Source organism: Drosophila virilis, chromosome X (assembly GCF_030788295.1).
Source record: "Drosophila virilis strain 15010-1051.87 chromosome X, Dvir_AGI_RSII-ME, whole genome shotgun sequence".
Taxonomy (NCBI): domain Eukaryota; kingdom Metazoa; phylum Arthropoda; class Insecta; order Diptera; family Drosophilidae; genus Drosophila; species Drosophila virilis.
Genome location: NC_091543.1, coordinates 14,299,245 through 14,317,500, shown reverse-complemented (window position 1 = coordinate 14,317,500; position 18,256 = coordinate 14,299,245). Strand labels below are relative to the sequence as shown.

At 43.9% G+C, this 18,256-nt stretch overlaps 1 protein-coding gene across 7 annotated transcripts in view; it reads left to right on the top strand.

Annotated features, from left to right (window-relative positions):
• Nucleotides 1-18,256, top strand: part of spri (Src homology 2 domain-containing protein sprint) — a 115,361-nt gene that overhangs the window by 47,990 nt on the left and 49,115 nt on the right. Inside the window, exons 1-2 of one of the 7 annotated variants that reach the window (XM_070211387.1) lie at nt 6,787-6,817; nt 9,699-9,927. The exons of 3 other annotated variants lie outside the window; for them this stretch is intronic. Coding sequence is in view for 1 of the 4 variants with exons in the window: in XM_070211388.1 (XP_070067489.1) it covers nt 6,658-6,833 (176 nt within the window). In the remaining 3 variants the exon portion in view is untranslated. Of the gene's footprint in view, nt 1-6,642; nt 6,834-9,698; nt 9,928-18,256 lie in introns of those variants that run through there. 3 more of the 7 variants (XM_032440378.2, XM_070211388.1, XM_002059593.4) reach the window with 3 other exon arrangements.

Genomic DNA, 18,256 nt, shown 5'->3' with positions numbered 1-18,256 from the left:
GGGTGTGGAGAGGTCCATTGGCTGCTGAGCGGGTTAAAGGGCGGCGGCACGAAACTCTTTATGGATTGTCTCCACTTTTCGAAATGGGGCAACTCTGGCTGATTTGGGTAGGCGAAAGTGTTTAGTTGCTCTCTTCCCCTCTCTCTCTCTCTCACTCTCTCTTTCTACACACACACACACACACACACACACACACACATGTATGCTCATGCGACATTTATGGGATTGCAACTGCCAGGGTTGAAATCTTCAACGAATCTTTTGATTAAAAGTTTCTTTAAAAGTTGCTTCGACAACATTTTATTCCTTCTCTTTTATTATACTTATCTTAATAATTAATTATTGTTATTGTTGCTATTTTAAACAAATTGTCAAATAACAAAAAGGTGGGGCGAACGAAATCCCTTTGTGGATTTATGGCAATATATGTTTGCATGTGTGTTTGCATGCATGTATAAATGTTTACATGTGCGTATCCATATATGTATGCATGTATGTATATATGCATGTATGTGCGCATGTATGTATATGTGCACATATGTGTGCCTGTTATTGTATATATATGTATACATGCATGTATGTGTGCATATGTGCCTGTATGCATATGTGTATACATATATGAAGTATGCATGCATGTATATATGCATGTATATGTGCCTGTATGTTAGCATGTTTGCGTATATGTAATTTATGTAATTATGCATGTATGCATGCATGTAACTGTGTATATGTGCACATGTTTACATATGCATGTATTTTCTGCTTAAATCAAACTTAGTTTAAATATTGCCCTTCTATGCAATTCTCATGCATTCAAGCTAAGCCCACAGGTTTGATGCTTTAATTGTAATATTAACAGCTTGTAATGGCAATAAAATAAAGTTAATTTCGTAAGCACGTAAAGCATTTTTGTGAGTCCCTTCTACTAATGGATGGCAATTAATTCGTGGGCAAAGCAATAATGGATTTTTTTTCTGTATTTAATTTTACAGAGCAAGCGATTGCTAGCGTTAATATCTCTTTAAACTCAAACAGATTGATGGTGATGATTTTTATTGTCCACAATCCCTGGTGCATTCCTGGTTTAATGTGCCTGTCGCATATCGTTGTCCATGTGCGCGCATTTGATTGGAGAAAGTCCAAATTGTAATTGCCATTTGCCATATTTGATAATTTCTGAGTTGCTTGCAATGCATTCGCGAGACGCTCGCAGCAAGCCAACCATAAATACACATACATGTCGACAAGCACACATCCATGTATCTCTGTGTGTGTGTGTGTGTGTGTGTGTGTGTGCAAACATACAATGTCGCATATGACCGGGCATAGACTCCGTTGTCATCATCATGACCATCATCGTCATTATCACATTTGTGTCATTATGATCGCCAGGCATTCAGCATAAGTTTAATTCGTTTGGCTTTAGATAGAATCTAGCGCAGGGTATGCCGATTTATGCACTTATTTTGTACGCCTTGGAAATGTTAAGTATGTAATATGCTTTTTTTTTTATTGAAAATGGGTAATTCTTTTTGTTTTTTTTTTTTTTTTTCATTGGGAATAATTTGTTAGTATTTCGTTTGGGTAGAGGACACTTCGGTTGGTTGCGAGTTCGAGTCTTGTTGAGGAGCGAGTGCTGCAGCTGATGGGTTCCAGGGTATATACTAGTCGGTACTTTTCTTTTATTATTCTTTTCTTTTTTTTTTCTAATTTTCCTTCCTTTTTTGCGCTGTTAGCCACGATTATTTGTTTATTTGTTGACTCCATTCTGGCCGTCTCCTCCACACACGGCCCCAACCCCCTCTCACTCTCTCTTTCTCTCTCCGACCCTCCCGCTCGCCTGTGGCAACTTTCGCTTGAAAATTTATTAATTTATCCTAGGGGAGCAATAGTTTGGCGTGTGTTGCCCTGCCGCTGCTCCCGCTGCGTCCCGCTGCCTCCGCTCTAGTTGCCTCCTCGTTTTTTTTTTTTTATTTTCGCGCTGTCCAGACAGCAAACAGCTTCCCTCCCTCAGCTCGCGTGCTATTGCCGCACATACGTATATATATATATATATATATTTGTTGCTACTTCAACTTCGAATGGCGCCGCATGCCGTTAAGATACTTTTGTATCTTTTTGCTGCTGCTGCTGCTGCTGCTGCTGCGGCTGTTGGCCGGAAGTAGGCATGGGCATTATTTAATTACAGGCTACAGTTGTCCTGTGCTGTCCGAGTCGACCCCCCCCCCCCTCCACCTTCCCCTTCCAAGCCAGCTACCTAGGAACAATACCCCGCCTCGAGCGCTTTGTTGTTTTTCTTTACGGGGCTTCATCGTAAAAATATATTTTTTTAAGCAACATCAGCCTCAAGGGAGGGTAGGTGTCCGGCCCTTAGAATGCCAATTTCTTGATCCCGTCAATGGCCTTTGGGAGCCTCAAAACAATTCTCAAAATGTTGCCGTAAAGTTTTTAATTATTTTCCCCTCCCTCTCAAGCTTAATGTTATTGTTATTGTTGTTGTTGTTGTTGTTGTTTAAGCACAAATTGCAATGCAACAAATTGAATTAATGTCATTTCTTTTGCCTTCTTTTCTTTTGCAGGTGAGTTGTGCATTTAAACTAATTAATGCTTGAGCCATATTTGCGCGTAAGTACAAAGTTTTCGACTCTAATTGTATCTGTATCTACGACTGAAATTGTATCTTTATCTGCGACTGTATCTGTATCTGGCTGGCGATATTAAGTCGCGACATCTTTGCCCATCAAAACGCGTGTCCATGTCATGTTCTATAATGCGCTGCAAATACCCCTCCTAACCCTCCCCTCCTCCCCCCCCCCTTAATCCCCACAACCCCGCAGCCCATGTGCAGCTCCCCAAACTCGTGTCCATGTGCCTGCAGCCGCATTTGTCGATTTTCTTGTTGTTTTTCTTTTATTTGCAGCCGCATTTTCGTTTTAGTTTTCCGCTCCACCCCCCCTCGGACCATTTTGTTGATTTGACAGCTTGTTTACAGCATTGGGAAAATTGTTGTGCTGTCTCAGATTGTCTGCCCGATATCGCATAAGATTCCACTCGTGGATCGTGGGTGGCTCTTTCCAGCCGAACTGACCGCGCAAATTATGTCGGCAAAGAACTCAAATGCAGATGCGAAGACAACGCATTCAAAACTTTTCGACAATTGGCATCAAGTCGAACGGAGGCAATGCCCTGAGATAATGCTAGACACAAATTGGGAATTCTTAATTCACTAATTTCCATGCGTTACATAGTCCATGACAAAATTATAATACCCTTTGAAAGGGCAAGATCTGTGTTCGTTCCTATATTTGTAGAAGAGAGTTGTCAATTGAAGAGTCCATTTTGAGGCCCACTCTTTAGCTTGATATTGTTCTCTTGCTCTTCAAGCTTTAATTGAAAGCTCGTTGCGATAATGCAAAAGCTATGCTCAAGCTTTTAGGCAACGTTTTTTTATGGCACGCTTTTAGGCTTTTAGAGGCTGTTGTTGGATCTGTGCATGCTTTAAAGCTGCAAGCGCATGCAGTCGAAAGCTTTAAGAGTGCAAAAAAGCTTTTGACTAAAATTCCCAAACGGTTCTAGTGCATGCAGAACAGCGTGTCGCAAAGGAAACTCAACAAAATCTGTGATTTGAAGTGCAACAAATGAAAATACAAATCTGTTTTTTTTTTTTGTTTAAATAGTTATGAACTCAAACAGGAATGAGAATTAAATAGTGTTATTTTGGCTTATGGAACAGAGGAACTGGGAGGGGGGGGGGGGGGCACTGTCTGGGCGGCGAGGGGTAGCTGCAAGTGGCCAGGAATCGTGAATCCTTTGTCCGTCTATAAGTAAGCAATCTATCAAGGATTCCGGGCGACTTTAAGAGTCGTCTCTTTGGCTGGGGCCATTTAAATACTTTGCGGTCCCTGTGGCTGTGCTTATTGTTTATTGCGAATTGTTGCCGTTTTAATAATTAATCATTTGGCCTTAAAAAGCAACGCAGCAGCAGCAACCAGAAATATGCACATTATGTGGCCAACCGAGCAAGCAATCGGTGTCGGAGCAGGAGACGGGAGCCGGAGTCTGTTCACAGGATATGCGTTAGCCAATGGACCAGAAGGACTATGGGCCAAAGCCTCCAACCCGAGACCGAGACCGAAACCGAAACCGATATAAATTGCATTATGGGCAAATTAATTGTTTTTACCGGAGCGATGGGGTCGACATTAATGGGCCAACCACCCCAACGCCCCGGCCAGTCCGGCCCGGCCAGCACGACCAGACGGCATAAGGCCCAAGGACATTAATAAGGCCCAAAGGTGACAAAGGTGACATTAATTGCGCGACGTTCGAGACAAAACGAAGCGACTCTAGTGCAAGAGAGAGAGAGAGAGAGAGAGAGAGAGAGAGAGAGAGAGAAGGGGTGGGGGGGGAGGTAGTCATTACATTTCCATATAAATATTTATCGCATGTGATAATGCCGCAGGACCCGTCGTCAGCTGGGCAGATGGTGAGAGCGGGGGGAGGGGGGGGGGGGGGGCGAGCTGGTGGCTGGGCTTGTCAATAGTTTTTCAATTTGTGTACATGTATGCACAATGAGCGAGAGAGCGAGAGAGAGAGAGAGAGTGAAACAGGGACAACACATGCAATTGTGAACACATGTTGTCGCTTTATGCTGCCCAACCTCCTCCCCCCTCCCCCCCTACTCTGTGTGTGTGTGTGCTGCTTATCGGCTGCGGGCTTTGCATATGTAATTAAAGGCGAAATCCCTCGCACTGGCTGCCATTGCCAAATGGCCAAGAATTGTGAATTATAATTGGCATCTCGCCAAAAGCTTTCTAAGCGCCAGCTCCCGATGCTGGCACATTAATTATTTTAATTAATAATTGTGTGGCATTAATTTTGATTTATTTGTAAGCTACCTAACATTCGCTTGCGCCCGCACTCTTGCGGACAATTTGTTATATTTGCCAGCTAAATACGGTAACTCCTGCGCGCGCTCTCCCTCTCTCTCTCTCACTCTGTCTCTCCCTCTCTCTGTGTATCTTTCCAACACTGCTGCTCTAGTCAAAACAAAGCAACAGCTGGTCGATCGCTTGCTCGCTTGATCGGTCGAGGCCACCGCAACAACAACAGCAACAATAACAGCAACAATAACAACGGCAAGAACAAAGGGCGCAACAAGAACAAAACTGTAAAGCAGCTTGACGAAGGGCTCTCCCACGTTCAAGTTGCCAAGACAATGCTAAATACGAACACACATACATAAGCACGTCTGCTCTCTCGCATACACATGCTTCACTTCCTTGGCAGCCGCCTTCAGCGCCAAGCAACGATCTTCATTGGCTCCCACTCTCTTAAGCGCTGCTGCTCTCTCGCTGCTGCGTCTGTAAATGCTGCTGCTGCTGCTGCTGCTGCTTCTGCTTCGCACGCTTCGCTAAGCTTTTTGGCCAACAGCAGCGACGTCAGCAGAATTGGGCGCGTTTTACACAGCTCAACACGCAACATAATCAAAGCGATTTCAATGCTAAATAACATTATTTCTTAAAATGATTTCTACACTTTTCTTTTCTTTATCTATTTAAGAATACTTTGGGTATAAATAATTATTTGCAATCAAAGAGTTAACTTGCTTGTTCGCGGCTTGGCCTGTGTATTAACAATATCTTGCTTGACAGTGTAACACTTAAATGAGCACATACTTAAACTTCTTTATGCATGCACATACACACATACATATGCACATTGTATATGTGCGTGTAGATATGTTTATGTGCACTTGAGTGTAGGACGCTTACGGGGGCAACGGGCCGCAACGATGCGGCCGTCTGTTTTAGGCTGTGGAGCTTCACTTGCGCCCAGTGCAGTTGGTCTTTTAGTAGTTTTGTTTTTTTTTTTTTTTTGCTCGCATGTGTTGTAAAACGCACGCGTTTTATGCGCGTCTGCAATGCGGTTGACCAAAAACAATGCGGACGCTTTGTTTGTTGTTTTGTGTTATTATTAGTTGCCTTTGTTTTTTGTTGATTTTGATCGCACGACCTGCTACTGCAATGCGTGGCAAATTGTTTTTGCGGCTGCAATTGCTTACGCATACCCTTACGCATATGGCACGCATACGCAATCAACGCGCAGCGATCTGCAGCTATTGAAAAAAACGCGTGCGATTTGCGCAATTTGCTCACATGCAGCAGCAGCAGCAGCAGCAGCAGAGACAACAACAGCAGCGGCAGCGGTAGCAGCAGCAACTTTAACTCCAATGTGGGCAGCGCAGCCGCTGCCAACGCAGCAACAGCGATTGCGATGAACGCCAACGGCCAACTCGTTCCACACACACGCACACTCGTTCACACTCACACAGCATCAAAAGAAGCACCAACAACAAGCGCGTCCCAGTGCACACTGTCCCCGGAGTCGTTTGATCGCAACTGATTATAGTGTCTAATAAGTGGTTGTAGTTGTTGTTGTTGATATTTCCAACCTTTTTTTAAAGAGAAGCAAATATGATTAATCAAATGTACATTTTCTTATTGGATTTTTGCTAAATTTTCATATAAACATTTGCGCGCATATATGCATGTGAACGTCAAAGGCTTCAAAATACAACAAATACATGGCTGCGAGCAGCCCAGTGTGCATTGGGCACTAAGGTGAGCGGGTGGCAGCGCAGAAGAGCGCACGAATATGAGCGCACGAGCACGAGCTTCGTTGGCGCTGTCTCTGCCTCTGCCTCTGCTGCAGTCGCTGCCGCTGTCGCTGTCGCTGTTTCTGCTATCGGCCGGCCACAGCCGGCTTCGGTTAGCTCAGTTGTGTTTTACGTTCCACAGGCGACGGACGAATTTTTGTAAGCGCATCGTGCGGTTGGTTTATTTTTTGTTTTTTGTTGTTGTTGTTATTCTTGTTGTTGCAGTTGTTTGTGTGCGTGCGTGTGTTGGCGATTCCGATCAAAACTAACGTTTGTGTGCAAAGCAAACAAAAATTAAAAATAATATAAAATAAAATACAAAACAAACACAAAAACAAAACCCAAATACGATTTGTTACGTTGAGCAAAACTGTTTTAATAGCTTGTGCTTAACACATATTACATATTTTTCTTGCTGTTCAGTTTGTTTTAATTTGTGTTTTATATTTTTGTATGTTTTTGGCAGTTTCATAATTAGATGACAACAATCAAATGTTATATAATATTATAAAACACCAATTAACTCGAATTATCAAAGAGGCCCAAAATAAGAAGGGAACGCAGCGTGTGCGTTGTTGTTGTTTTTGTTGTTGCTGTTGTTGTTGCTGGCCGCAGCGCGTTTTTGCGTTTTGCGCTTTGCGCTATGCCGCTGGCAGCGCTGCCGCCGTCGCTGCCCGAAATTTGTTTTGTTTGTGTTTTGTGTGCGTGCGTGTGTGTGTGTGTATTTTTGTTTCTCTTGCGTTTTGTTTTACTTGCAATAAATGCAAAAAATTGATTGCACCAAAAAAAAGAAAAAAAAGTTCATGTCTTTGAATTTGATTAAAATTCCCAACTTGCAAATTTTCGTTTATTTTTTGGTGCTTTGAAGCGCGCCTAGTTTAAATGTTTGTGTGTGCAGCGCGCAGTGAAGCGGATCAGCAGCAGGCTTGACAAGGCATATAGAGGCGGGGGAGGGGGAGTGTACTCTACTGACAATGCCAACATTGTGAGTCACGTTATTTAACTCGTTTGCGCCAAGCCGCTTCGTGGTATCTCCCCGCGCCTCTCTGACTCAGTTTTAGAGACTTGCTGTTAACAATATCGCAGAGCAGATGCTCAGTTTGGCCACAGCTGAAAATTCTGCGCTGAATACCCTTTCTTTAATGTACAATTAATAAACTTAATTTGTAGACAAAACGTGGGCCAAATGAATTTCGTCGTGGATAACTTGAGAACTTTAGAACTGGATGAGATAACTTGGCCAAGATTCCAGCAGCTGGAAAGATCGTGGGATACTCGAAAAACGCTTTTGGCATTTATGTTTTCATATAATTTATTTATTTCATAATTTGTGATATACAAAAATATTAACTCAAAGATTAGTCAAAGCTCTAGAACTAGAACTTTCGAGCTGAACAATTTCTGGAACAGCATAACAATTTCTAAATAAATGAATTTATTTAAAATTCTCTAAAGAGTGTCCAATAAATACATATAGTTATTTATATGCCGATTCAAGTATTTAAACAATTCCAATTTCGCACAATTTTGCCGAATAAACACGCCAATAGATAACTTATTTAGTTTAATAACTCAATCAGGTAGAAAAGATAACAAAAGAATTGTGTTCAGGTGTGTTTTTTTTCTTCTTTATATTCTTTTTGATTTCAAAGACTTTTTAGCACAGCCCAGAGACACGCCCCTAAAGAAAAAGCTGTGCCGGAAGTGTGCGATGCGTGTGTGTGTGTGTGTGTGTGTGTGTGTGTGTGTGTGTTAGAACAGACAATTATCTAAATTTGTTAATGATTCTATTAGGTAAACTACCTGAAAGTTGTTTCTAAAGTGCGTGCCACGCACTCAAGATCTTACCAAATGCCCAGAAACTGTCCCATGGGACGGCGAAGTGTTCGGCAAATGTGATTAACTTTCTAAAAATAAACTAAATGCCCAATACACGCCCCTCTATGCGTGTGTGTGTGTGTGTTGGCTAAGGAAACGATCTGAATACATGTGTTGAGTTTGTTCTACATTTTCCAACACTTTCGGCGCGTTATTAATGTCATCTAAAATCATTAGCGAATCAATTTTACAACACATGCGACAGTAGGGGGGTTAGAAAAAAGGGGGGGCACTCGACACTTGCAACTGAGTTGAAAGGCACCGTTAAAGGGGGCCAGCAGCGCCCCATCGGGCCACTTGCGGTTAACGTTTATTAACTGTAAAATGAAGAGAACAAACCAAAGTCATAAGCAAATGCAGTTAGTGGCGCTGCTGACTGCGACGCCGACGTCGACGGCAACGGCGACTGCGCTTCGCTTGCTTTCGGTGCCAATGCAAAAAAAATAAATAAAAAAAAACAAAAGGCGCTGCAAAAGTCGCAAGCAAAACGCGCATAAAATACCGCAAGATAAGCCAGCATGCACTTGCATGTGCACGACTAGGCGCTGCCCTGTAAACGGAACTTGATTGTGCGAATGCCTAGTTCTTGCCTTTCGCAAAAATGTCTCAACTCGAATTCTGAAACTTGACTTATCCGGCCAGATCTTTAGACTTGGCAAGAGTGCTCTTAAAAGTCGCTGGTACAAATTTTCGTTTGGGAAATATCATTATTTATTTAGGATTCCAAATGACACTCGGCATACTGTCAGCCGGGCATGGCCTATGGCCTCACAAAATACAGGGTATAAGGAAAATAAGAAGGCACAAATTTAAAAAATGTGCTGCTATTATTAATATTCTTTTTTACTCCACTTGTTTTTTTTTTTAAGTTTTTCAATTTGTTTTGCATTGTGCGCTCGGGTGAATTTCATGTTATTTACACGAATACGTTGTGGATGATGAGTATGTGGCAGAGGGGGGGGGGGGGGGAGGTGTGGGGCAGCTGTCATGACAACAGCTTGAGCGAGTTGTTAAATGAATGAATGAATGCCTGAACGAGTGTTCGAATGATTGAGAGCGTGCCAGTGCCCAAAAAACAACAACAGCAACAACAATAAACGAAACGAGTTTGAATTTAAATAATATTTGTTTTAAAAACGAATTTGCATATTTAAAACGACAGCGCTATGAAAATGCAACTGCAACATTGCAAATTTGTGCAGCAAGCTGCAATTTAAATAATTCGCACAAAACGTCAACGAACTGTCCCACAAATAAATTATATTCAACAAAAAAAAATAATTAGCAGAGACAGAGAGAGAGAGAGAGAGACAGAGAATTTGCCGAGCTCTGCAATAAAGAAAGAACAAAAAAAAAAAAAAACGAAAAGAAACGTTTTTTTTCCTACTCACGTAAGTACAAAAAAATGAAAATAAAAAAAGCTTACCAAGTGGAAAATTTGATGCTACCAAAAAAAAAAAAACAAAAAGACAAAGAACAAAATCCAACAACAATTTCTTGCAAACTGCGCCGAAAACAATAGAATTCGTTTTTTTGTGAATTGTAAATTCACAATGAAAAGTGAAATCAAACGAGAGTCAAGCGGGTGTAATTATTATTATTGTCAGTCAATTGAATTCTCCATTTAAGTGCGTAATTAGACAGGTTCGACACGTAGCCGAAGTGCAATTACACGCATTGACGGGATTCAGAAACATTTCCACCTGCCAGCGTGAAAAACAGGGTGGAAAACGCTTGCCTCAAAAATATTTTATCCTATGCACAATTGCAATGCGTCCGAAATGCACTTCATATTTGTAAAACCTTGTGAAAGCTCATGGGAAAGCTCATGGGAAAGCTCATTTAGGCTAAATCCACCGCACTGCGTGGAAAATGGGCGGTTTGAAGTTGCTTTTAATTAGGAACAGGTTAGGCTTGAAGTATACGCATTTTCTAGGCTCTGCCGGAACTTACTTTTAAGCTGAAATACATTTCTTTTTGTTGCAGAAATGAAACTTCAATTTGTTTTTTCAATTTGAAGAATATCTAGAAAATTTAGAGAGAACTGTGGACAGCTTTTGCTGTGTTATGCAAATTAGCTTAAGCCATTCGCTATTCGACTGCAAGTCTTATGCATGGCATTTTTTTTTTTTTTGTTGCATGCAACACACGGCGTTGCAAGTGCCACGGTGACTAGTTTGACGGCAATAGCCCAGCTTAGGTACAGAATCTCGCCCACAACTGAACTGAACTCTGGTCTAGACAGTCGCAGCTGGGGTCGACCTGTGCTGCACACCCAAACACACACACACACACACACACCCAAACACACACCCAAACACACACACACACACACACACACACACACACACACACACACACACTAGCACACACGCAGTGTCGTCTTCCTTATCAGCACCTTTGCATTGTCGATAACTCAGAACTCCGAACTCGCGACTACACTGAGCGAAAATCAACCAAGAGTTTGATGAAACTTAAAACTTGAAATGTGAATGAAAATCTAGTTTTAGGAAAACTTCTTTCTCAAGCCAAAACTTGCAAATGTTTAAAAATGTTTTCTTCGAACAATTATTCAAATCGATTTTTGGATAGCTGAATGAAAAGCTTCTCAAAATCGAGAAGAGACCAGCATATTGCCAAAGCGCCTACGTTTTTCTCTCAGTGTAGCCTTTGTGGCGACGTCCATTTGGCCAGTGACCCATGCTTGCCACCTGCCAATGAATGTTGCCCAAGTCTTCAGTGATAAGCGCCGAGCAGAGAAGCCAAGCGAAGCGACTCGAAAGTTTTCCTGCATAGTGGTAGTGGTCGAAGGGGGGGAGGGGGGGGTGGCGGAGAAAGGTGGGAGGGGCCCAGCCAATCGACAATGACAATTTGTTTGTAATTTGTTTGTCCGTAGACCGAAGAGTGCCTGTTTATCTGTGCGATGTACCGAATTGTATCTACACAAATCGCTGAGCAAACAGCGGACAGTCGCTTGAGTGGTGGGTGCCGGGGCAGGGGAGGGGAGGGGAGGGGGGGGGGGTTGTTGCGGCAAGCAACGCAAGCAAAAGTCAAATGAAATCGGTCGCCGCGAGCGCAAAATGTAAACAACAAACAACACGCAGCAGCAGCAACTAGACTGGAGGCAACAACAAATTGCCAGCAAATGCAATCCAAATAGTTGACCCCCCCCCCCCCCCAACCCTCCTCCCTCCTCCTGCTCCCGTCACTGGCCTCACCTCCACCGTTTGCATGCCCTGGCCAACTCTTTGTGCCGCCTGTTAAAAGTTTTATCAGCCGCAGGCAACGTTGACTTTCGTTTTCGTTATTTCCCAGCGCTTCGCAGCACCTGTCTTATCAATAAACCCCCCCCCCCCCCTCTCTCTCCCTCCCTTCCTTTTTCTCTGCACGAAACCCACTCGAACCTATTTGGTAAACGATTTGGTGGCGCGTCGCCGATTACAAAACTTTTTGTGGCTCAACACGATGTCAATTGCGTCGTTTATCATCCGAGGGGTAATTGCTTGAATGGGGCGATAGGGCGATAGGGGACAAGGGGACAAGGGGGGGGGGGGGTTTAGGGGGCTGTTTCGATTCGAGCTTAAAATACGTGTAACATGTGATATTTATTGAGCCATTGATTTGGTTGCAACATTGCGGCAACGAAATTGTTGCAACAAACGTTTCTACAAGCATTGAAAATAAATACAAATCAATTGAACTCGAAAGTGTGGATATATTGCGGCACGCCGAATACTAAATACCCTATGCTTGATCGATTGTTCCAATCGTGCTATATATATAATATAACAGTCCGATCTTGATAAGGCACGGATCACATAAAGTAAATAGTAAATGCGGGACAAGACGAGCCAAGATCTCTCGCTAAACAAAGGAATGCAAATTCAAATGGTGGCACAGTCTTGTGGCATACACATATATCACGTGTGGCAACTCCAGCAGACCTTTGGGGCAATTTACGACGAGGTGGCAACGCTCGCAGCAGCTACGAATGAGCTGAAGCTGTGCGACAGCTTCTCAATTTTTGGCAGCACTTCCGGCCGCGAATTTCGCTTTTATTTTTTGTTCGTTTTGTTTAAAAATCTTGAGACTTTGACGACGACGACGACGACGATGATGATGATGCGGCAGAGCAATTGTGGTTGCCACGGGCCTAGGGGCAAGCTGGGGGGCAGGGCGATGCGATGCGATGCGACGCGACGCGACGTTCTTTTTCATATTTGAACTTGCAGACAGAAACTGATTGAGCTTCAAGTTCGTCGTCGTCGTCGTCGTCGTTGGCAACATTTAATCAAGCCAAGAAGCCAAGTGGAAGACGCCGCCTACAAGCGACAGCAGTGGAGTGTGGTGGGTCGGAGGGGGGGGGGGGGGCTGTAGGGGTACATTGGGAAACAAAGCAAACCTCTTGTTGCGATGCTAATGATAGTTCATGGCAAGCACATATCGTAGACGTGCATGCGTGCGTGCGTATCTATAAGATACGCAGATACGACTCACAATCTTTGGCGGGGGCGCCACAGTCGCAGTCGCAGTCGCAGTCGCAGTCGCAGCTGAAGTCGCGTCGCAGTCGACAAAAGATTTATCACAACGAGGCAGCATTGTCTTTTTTTTTTAAATTTATTTATTTATTTATTGTATGCCATTGATGCTGGCTAAAAGGGGTATCCATGTTTCGTGCATATGCAGAGCAGAGCTATATATTCTTGATCCGCAAGCTCACTTTGCGAGCTTTAGATACACTTTAATATGATGTGAATGAGATTGATTATAGAACAAATTTAGAGGGAGTTCGTTCCCATAAGAAATGTGTGCGGAAAGTTCTACGACTGAGACGTTCGATTGTCCTTGGCGATTCCCAAGTAAGGCCTGCCCTGATCTAGATGCTCTCTACTTCTGGCAGGGCATGCCAGAGAGCAGCTCTTGGAGAGAAGAGAAGAAAAAAAAGCAAAAAAATAGGAGAAGAAGAGGGACAAGAAGGAAATGAAGAAGGAGAAGAAGAAGAGGATAAGGAGAAGAAGAAGAAAGAGAAGAAGAAGGAGAGGATGAAAAAGAAAGAGAAGAAAAAATGAGAAGAAGCTGGAGAAGAAGAAAAAGAAGAATAAATGGAGATGAAGGAGCAGAAGAAGAAGAAGAAGGAGCGGAAGAAGGAGAAGAAGTTGGAAGAGAAAAGGAAAAGAAACAGGAGATGAAGATGGAGAAGAAAATAGAAGGAGCAAAAAAAAGAAGAAGAAGAAGTAGGAGATAAGAAGGAGAAGAAAATAATGAGAAGGAGAAGAAAAATTAAAAGAAAAAGGAGTAGAAGAAATGTTGTCTAAACTTGAACATCTACGCACGGCAGTTCGAATCTGTGTGCAGAGTATCTTCCAGTCGGCTACTCTGCTCTCAAAGGAACAACAACAAATGCAACAGCAGCAACAACAATGCACCTGCATCGCTCGCAGATGCTGCTGCTGCTGCTGCTGCTGCTGCTGCTGCTCGACTCCAGTTTGTGGCCCTGACAGCGAATGGCTGCGCCCACGCGAACAGGTGTCTATATATAGGTATATACATATATAACCGACTGGTTTAGCCATTGCGAGCGATCTCTTCAGTTCTCTCTCGTGGCCCAGCTAATGGCTTTTACTGTGGTGTGGCCAGGTGTGCGGGACGCCGCCTATCGAGTGGGCCGTCACAGTTTCCACGAGCAGAGTTCATGTTTGGCGACAGATTGAAAGGAGTGCGGAATGTGGCCAAGCCATAACCTTACAAGTGGGCGCAGTGTTGAGCAATTGCTGAATAAGTGTTGGGCTATGCCATGCAGGTTCCCATACTCGAGCGCGCACTGTACTTGAAAGTGCAAATGGATCCATACTTGGACTTCATATTAGAAAATATGCTCAAATTCTTTTGTTTTTATTTTTATTTAGTTTCTTATTTCGAAATATCTTGCTAATCTGTACATTTGCAAATGTTAAGTGCTGTGTAATTTTACAAATTGCTAAACACTAATTTTATTTTTTTTTTCTTTTTGCCTGACATTCAGGAATGGGGCGTGTGGGCGTGGCAGCTCGATTAACAGCCGCAACGGCCACATAAAAATGGGAAATAAATATAAAAATTGATTGAGTCGCGGGCTGCCAGTCAAATTGAAAAGGCAACAGTGCGGGGAAACGTGAAAGAAAACTAAAAAGAAAAACAAAACAGAAATGTCAACGAGCGTGAAAGTGATGCACGCGGTGGCATGCGGGGGCGATGGGCGTGGCAGCTGCGGGCTGTGCCCGCAATCAAAGTTGAAAATTAGGCAATAAAATTAAACGAACAGCAACGAAACGAGGCATGCGGCACGGTGGCAGGGCGAGGCAAGCTGGCGTAAAAGGAAACGCAGGCGGGCGCTGTGGCAAGAGGGGGCGAGGGGTGGGCGGATATTGTGTTAACCTTTTGGCCATACAATAAACAACAAACAAAAGAGCAAAAGAAATTGCCACAAATGGTGGCAACATTGCGCATATGGGGCAGCAGCAGCAACAGCAGCAGCAGCAGCAGCAGCAGCAGCAATTGTGGCAGCCACACGCATTGTTGCCACACTTCAGCGGGCATCAAATCAAATCGACTCGATTCGCGCGGCATCATGAATTATGCCGCGATGCGAAACAAACGAAAGTCCCATTTGGGTCATTACAGCGATTGATTTGCTGCATGTTGGCGCTCCGGCCTGCCACACGGTGTGGCAAGTAACCTGGCAACAGTTGGTTTTGGCCACACAATTTCATGTGAAAGTCGCGTGCGCGCCAAGTCAATCGACATGGGCCAAGGAGTTGTTTGTTTTTTACTGTATTGAGTGTGTTTGTGTGTGTGTGTGTGTGTGTGTGTGTGTGTGTGTGTGTGTGTGTGTGTGTGTGCTTAATGTCTGAATATGCTCTATTAGAAGGCAAGTTAAGCCTGCAACCTTCCGCTCACCAAACGTTTACGAGCACTCAATTTCAGTCAGCCATTAGGACAGTGTTGCAAAGTGATTTGCGATGCAAAGCTGTGAAATAAATGCTTTTAAATAGCGTTAGCTTTAGCCCTAAAACATTTAAAACAATGTTGTGAGCCTCTGCCGTGTGCCAGCTGATTTGACAGGAACTGTTAAGACTAACTTTTCACAATAATCATTTATAAGTCAGTGTTGTAAAGCGCCTTCTACTTTTAATCCTTGAAACCCGATATAACTGGAGCTTAATTAACTAACTCTCAATGATAATCAGTTATGAAATGTTGTTGTAAATTGTTGCTTCAAACTTTCTGTCAATGATAATCAAGTGCGAGGTCAGTGTTGTAAAGTTCGTTATCATACGAATTTTAAGTAATATCAAGTATTTCCTTTTAGACAATTTATGTTCGTCTCTCTTTGATAACAGATTAATGAATGTGGCAACTTCTTAAATGATCGTAAATAAGTGTTGTAAAACATCGCTTGAAGGCCTATTAAAGCCATTGCAATCCTTAAACTATCTATACGCTCGAACTATGCGTAGACGTTGCTCTGCGCCTCAAAGCATTATAAATTATTTTCATGGAGTTGCAGCTGCACATAAAATGCTTTTAATCCTTTTGCCAGTGTTGTAAAACAGCGTTAAACTCGTTAAAACTTTGTCAACCAACTGAATTGTAAAATGAACGCTTAAAGAATTGACGCTGGGTTTTCAATTGGAATTGCTTTGAAGGCTCAGGAGCACGCCTTCAACATTAACCACGCCCACAAATCCAATGCTGCGCTCTAAATGACCACAAAAGTTGCCAGTTGCAAGTTGCCAGTTGCAAGTTGCGCTGCTCTAGTTTGGCATTTGCAAATTGCAGCCGCAACAACAGCAACTCGAGGCTTGCGCCTCATAATCAGCTAAATGCATCATTAAGGCTCCGTTGAGTTTGGGGTGCAACGAGGGGCGAGGGGGGCGTGGCGTGTGCCTAAAGAGAAATTTTGATGGAACGCAGTTTTGTTGCAATTGCAATATATGGTACATGCCACAGTTGCAGCCACAGCGGCGGCACGGGGGTGTTGCTCATTAAATTTCCGCTCTCTTTGCAAAATGAAGTGGCCGCTGTCGACGTCGACGTCGACGTCAACGTCGACTGCATTGGTTATGCTCTGCAAACTCATAAAATAACTGTAATTGTCGTAGTTTTCGCTTTGCGGCGCTGTTGCCGCACTTCAGCCATCAGGAGCTGATGCCCAGCCGGACCGGGCCTGGCCTGGCCTCGGCTTTTACTTGTTGCCAGTCACGTTTTCATCGGCTGCTCTCGTTGTTGTTCCTGTTGTTGTTGTTGTTGTTGTTGGCTATCGCAAATCTTTGCCAGGTCTTGCACTTTTTTTTTTTTTTTGCTGCTGCAGACAAAGCCAAGTGGATGACAAAGACAAAGACAGAGCGCGAGACAGTGGGCACAAGGAAGCCGGGTGAGCGGGTGTGAGCTGCAGCCAAAACTCCAGTGGCTGAGCACCTGTTTCGTACCGTGCCGCTGTCCATTGTCCATTGTCCCCACAAAGCATCTGCACCTGGTCTGGACAGCGGCCGCAGCACGAACGAAACGGGGCACAGAGCAAATTTTCTGGTTCATTGCAAGCATTCAAACTGTAATCAGATACGAGCATGGGCAGGCCCCCAACCAGCTAATCCCGCGCCTTCCTCCCCCACCCCCCTCTAGCTGGTACACTAACTAAAGCTTTAACTGTAACTGGCCCTGGGCTTGAGCTTGAGCGCCTGTGTAACGTGTGGATGCTATGTGGATTCCATTCTGCAGGCAATGCAGGTTGCCAGCTCAGCTCTGCTAGGTGTGCCTGTGTGTGTGTGTGTGCGTGTGTGTGTGTGGGTGACGAAGTTAATAAAGCTGCTCTTAGCGATGTTGAATGGTTCCGCTTCCAGGAAATTGTTCCAATTGCAGCAGTATGTAATTTACTGAGAATCAAAAAAAAAAAAAGCACATTTTGTTTGTGGAAGCTTAAAGATATTCCGAGAACTAAATTCGTGAGTTATCGAATTAATGTTGCACAGCTCAGGTAAATTGTTATCGAAAACTATTTGAAATAGCAATTCGTGTTAACGCACAGTCAAAACATGCAACATGCAACATGCGTTGATTACAGCCGATTTTCATTTCATGCTCAAATATGCCCCAGCTACGACTGCTGCTGCTGCTTTAACATTGATCTGCTGAACTGCACAATTAACGGTGTTAACCACTGATCAGCAGCTGATCGCTGCAACTGTTGCAGCCGCCACATGGGGGGGGGGGGGGGGGGGGGGGGCAGCTGACCCAACGACACCCTTTTTTTGAAATGCAAAGAGGCAAGCGCCTGAACGTGCCAACAAGAGAGCGAGCGCGTGAGAGCAACAGATATAGAGCGAGAGAGAGAGAGAGAGAGTGAGTGAGTGAGTGAGTGAGTGAGTGAGCGCTCTCGCACATTCCACACGCAGCATTGGCATTGCAAATGAATAACTTGTGACGTCGGCGTCGGCATCGGCGTCGACGTCAGCGTCGACGTCAACGTCATTCTCAGATATTTGAGTTGAACTTTTACAGTTTGCGTTGGCAACAAAAGAAGGGGAAGAGGAAGAGACAGAGCACGAAACAGTGAGCGAGCGACGGGTGGGCGAGAAACGGTGGGGGGGGCGCGGGGGGGGGGGTGCTATAGCTGGGTCTTGATAATTATTGCAACATTGCCTGGCCGCAGCATTAAGAAGAAGCAGCAGCTGTTGTTGTTGT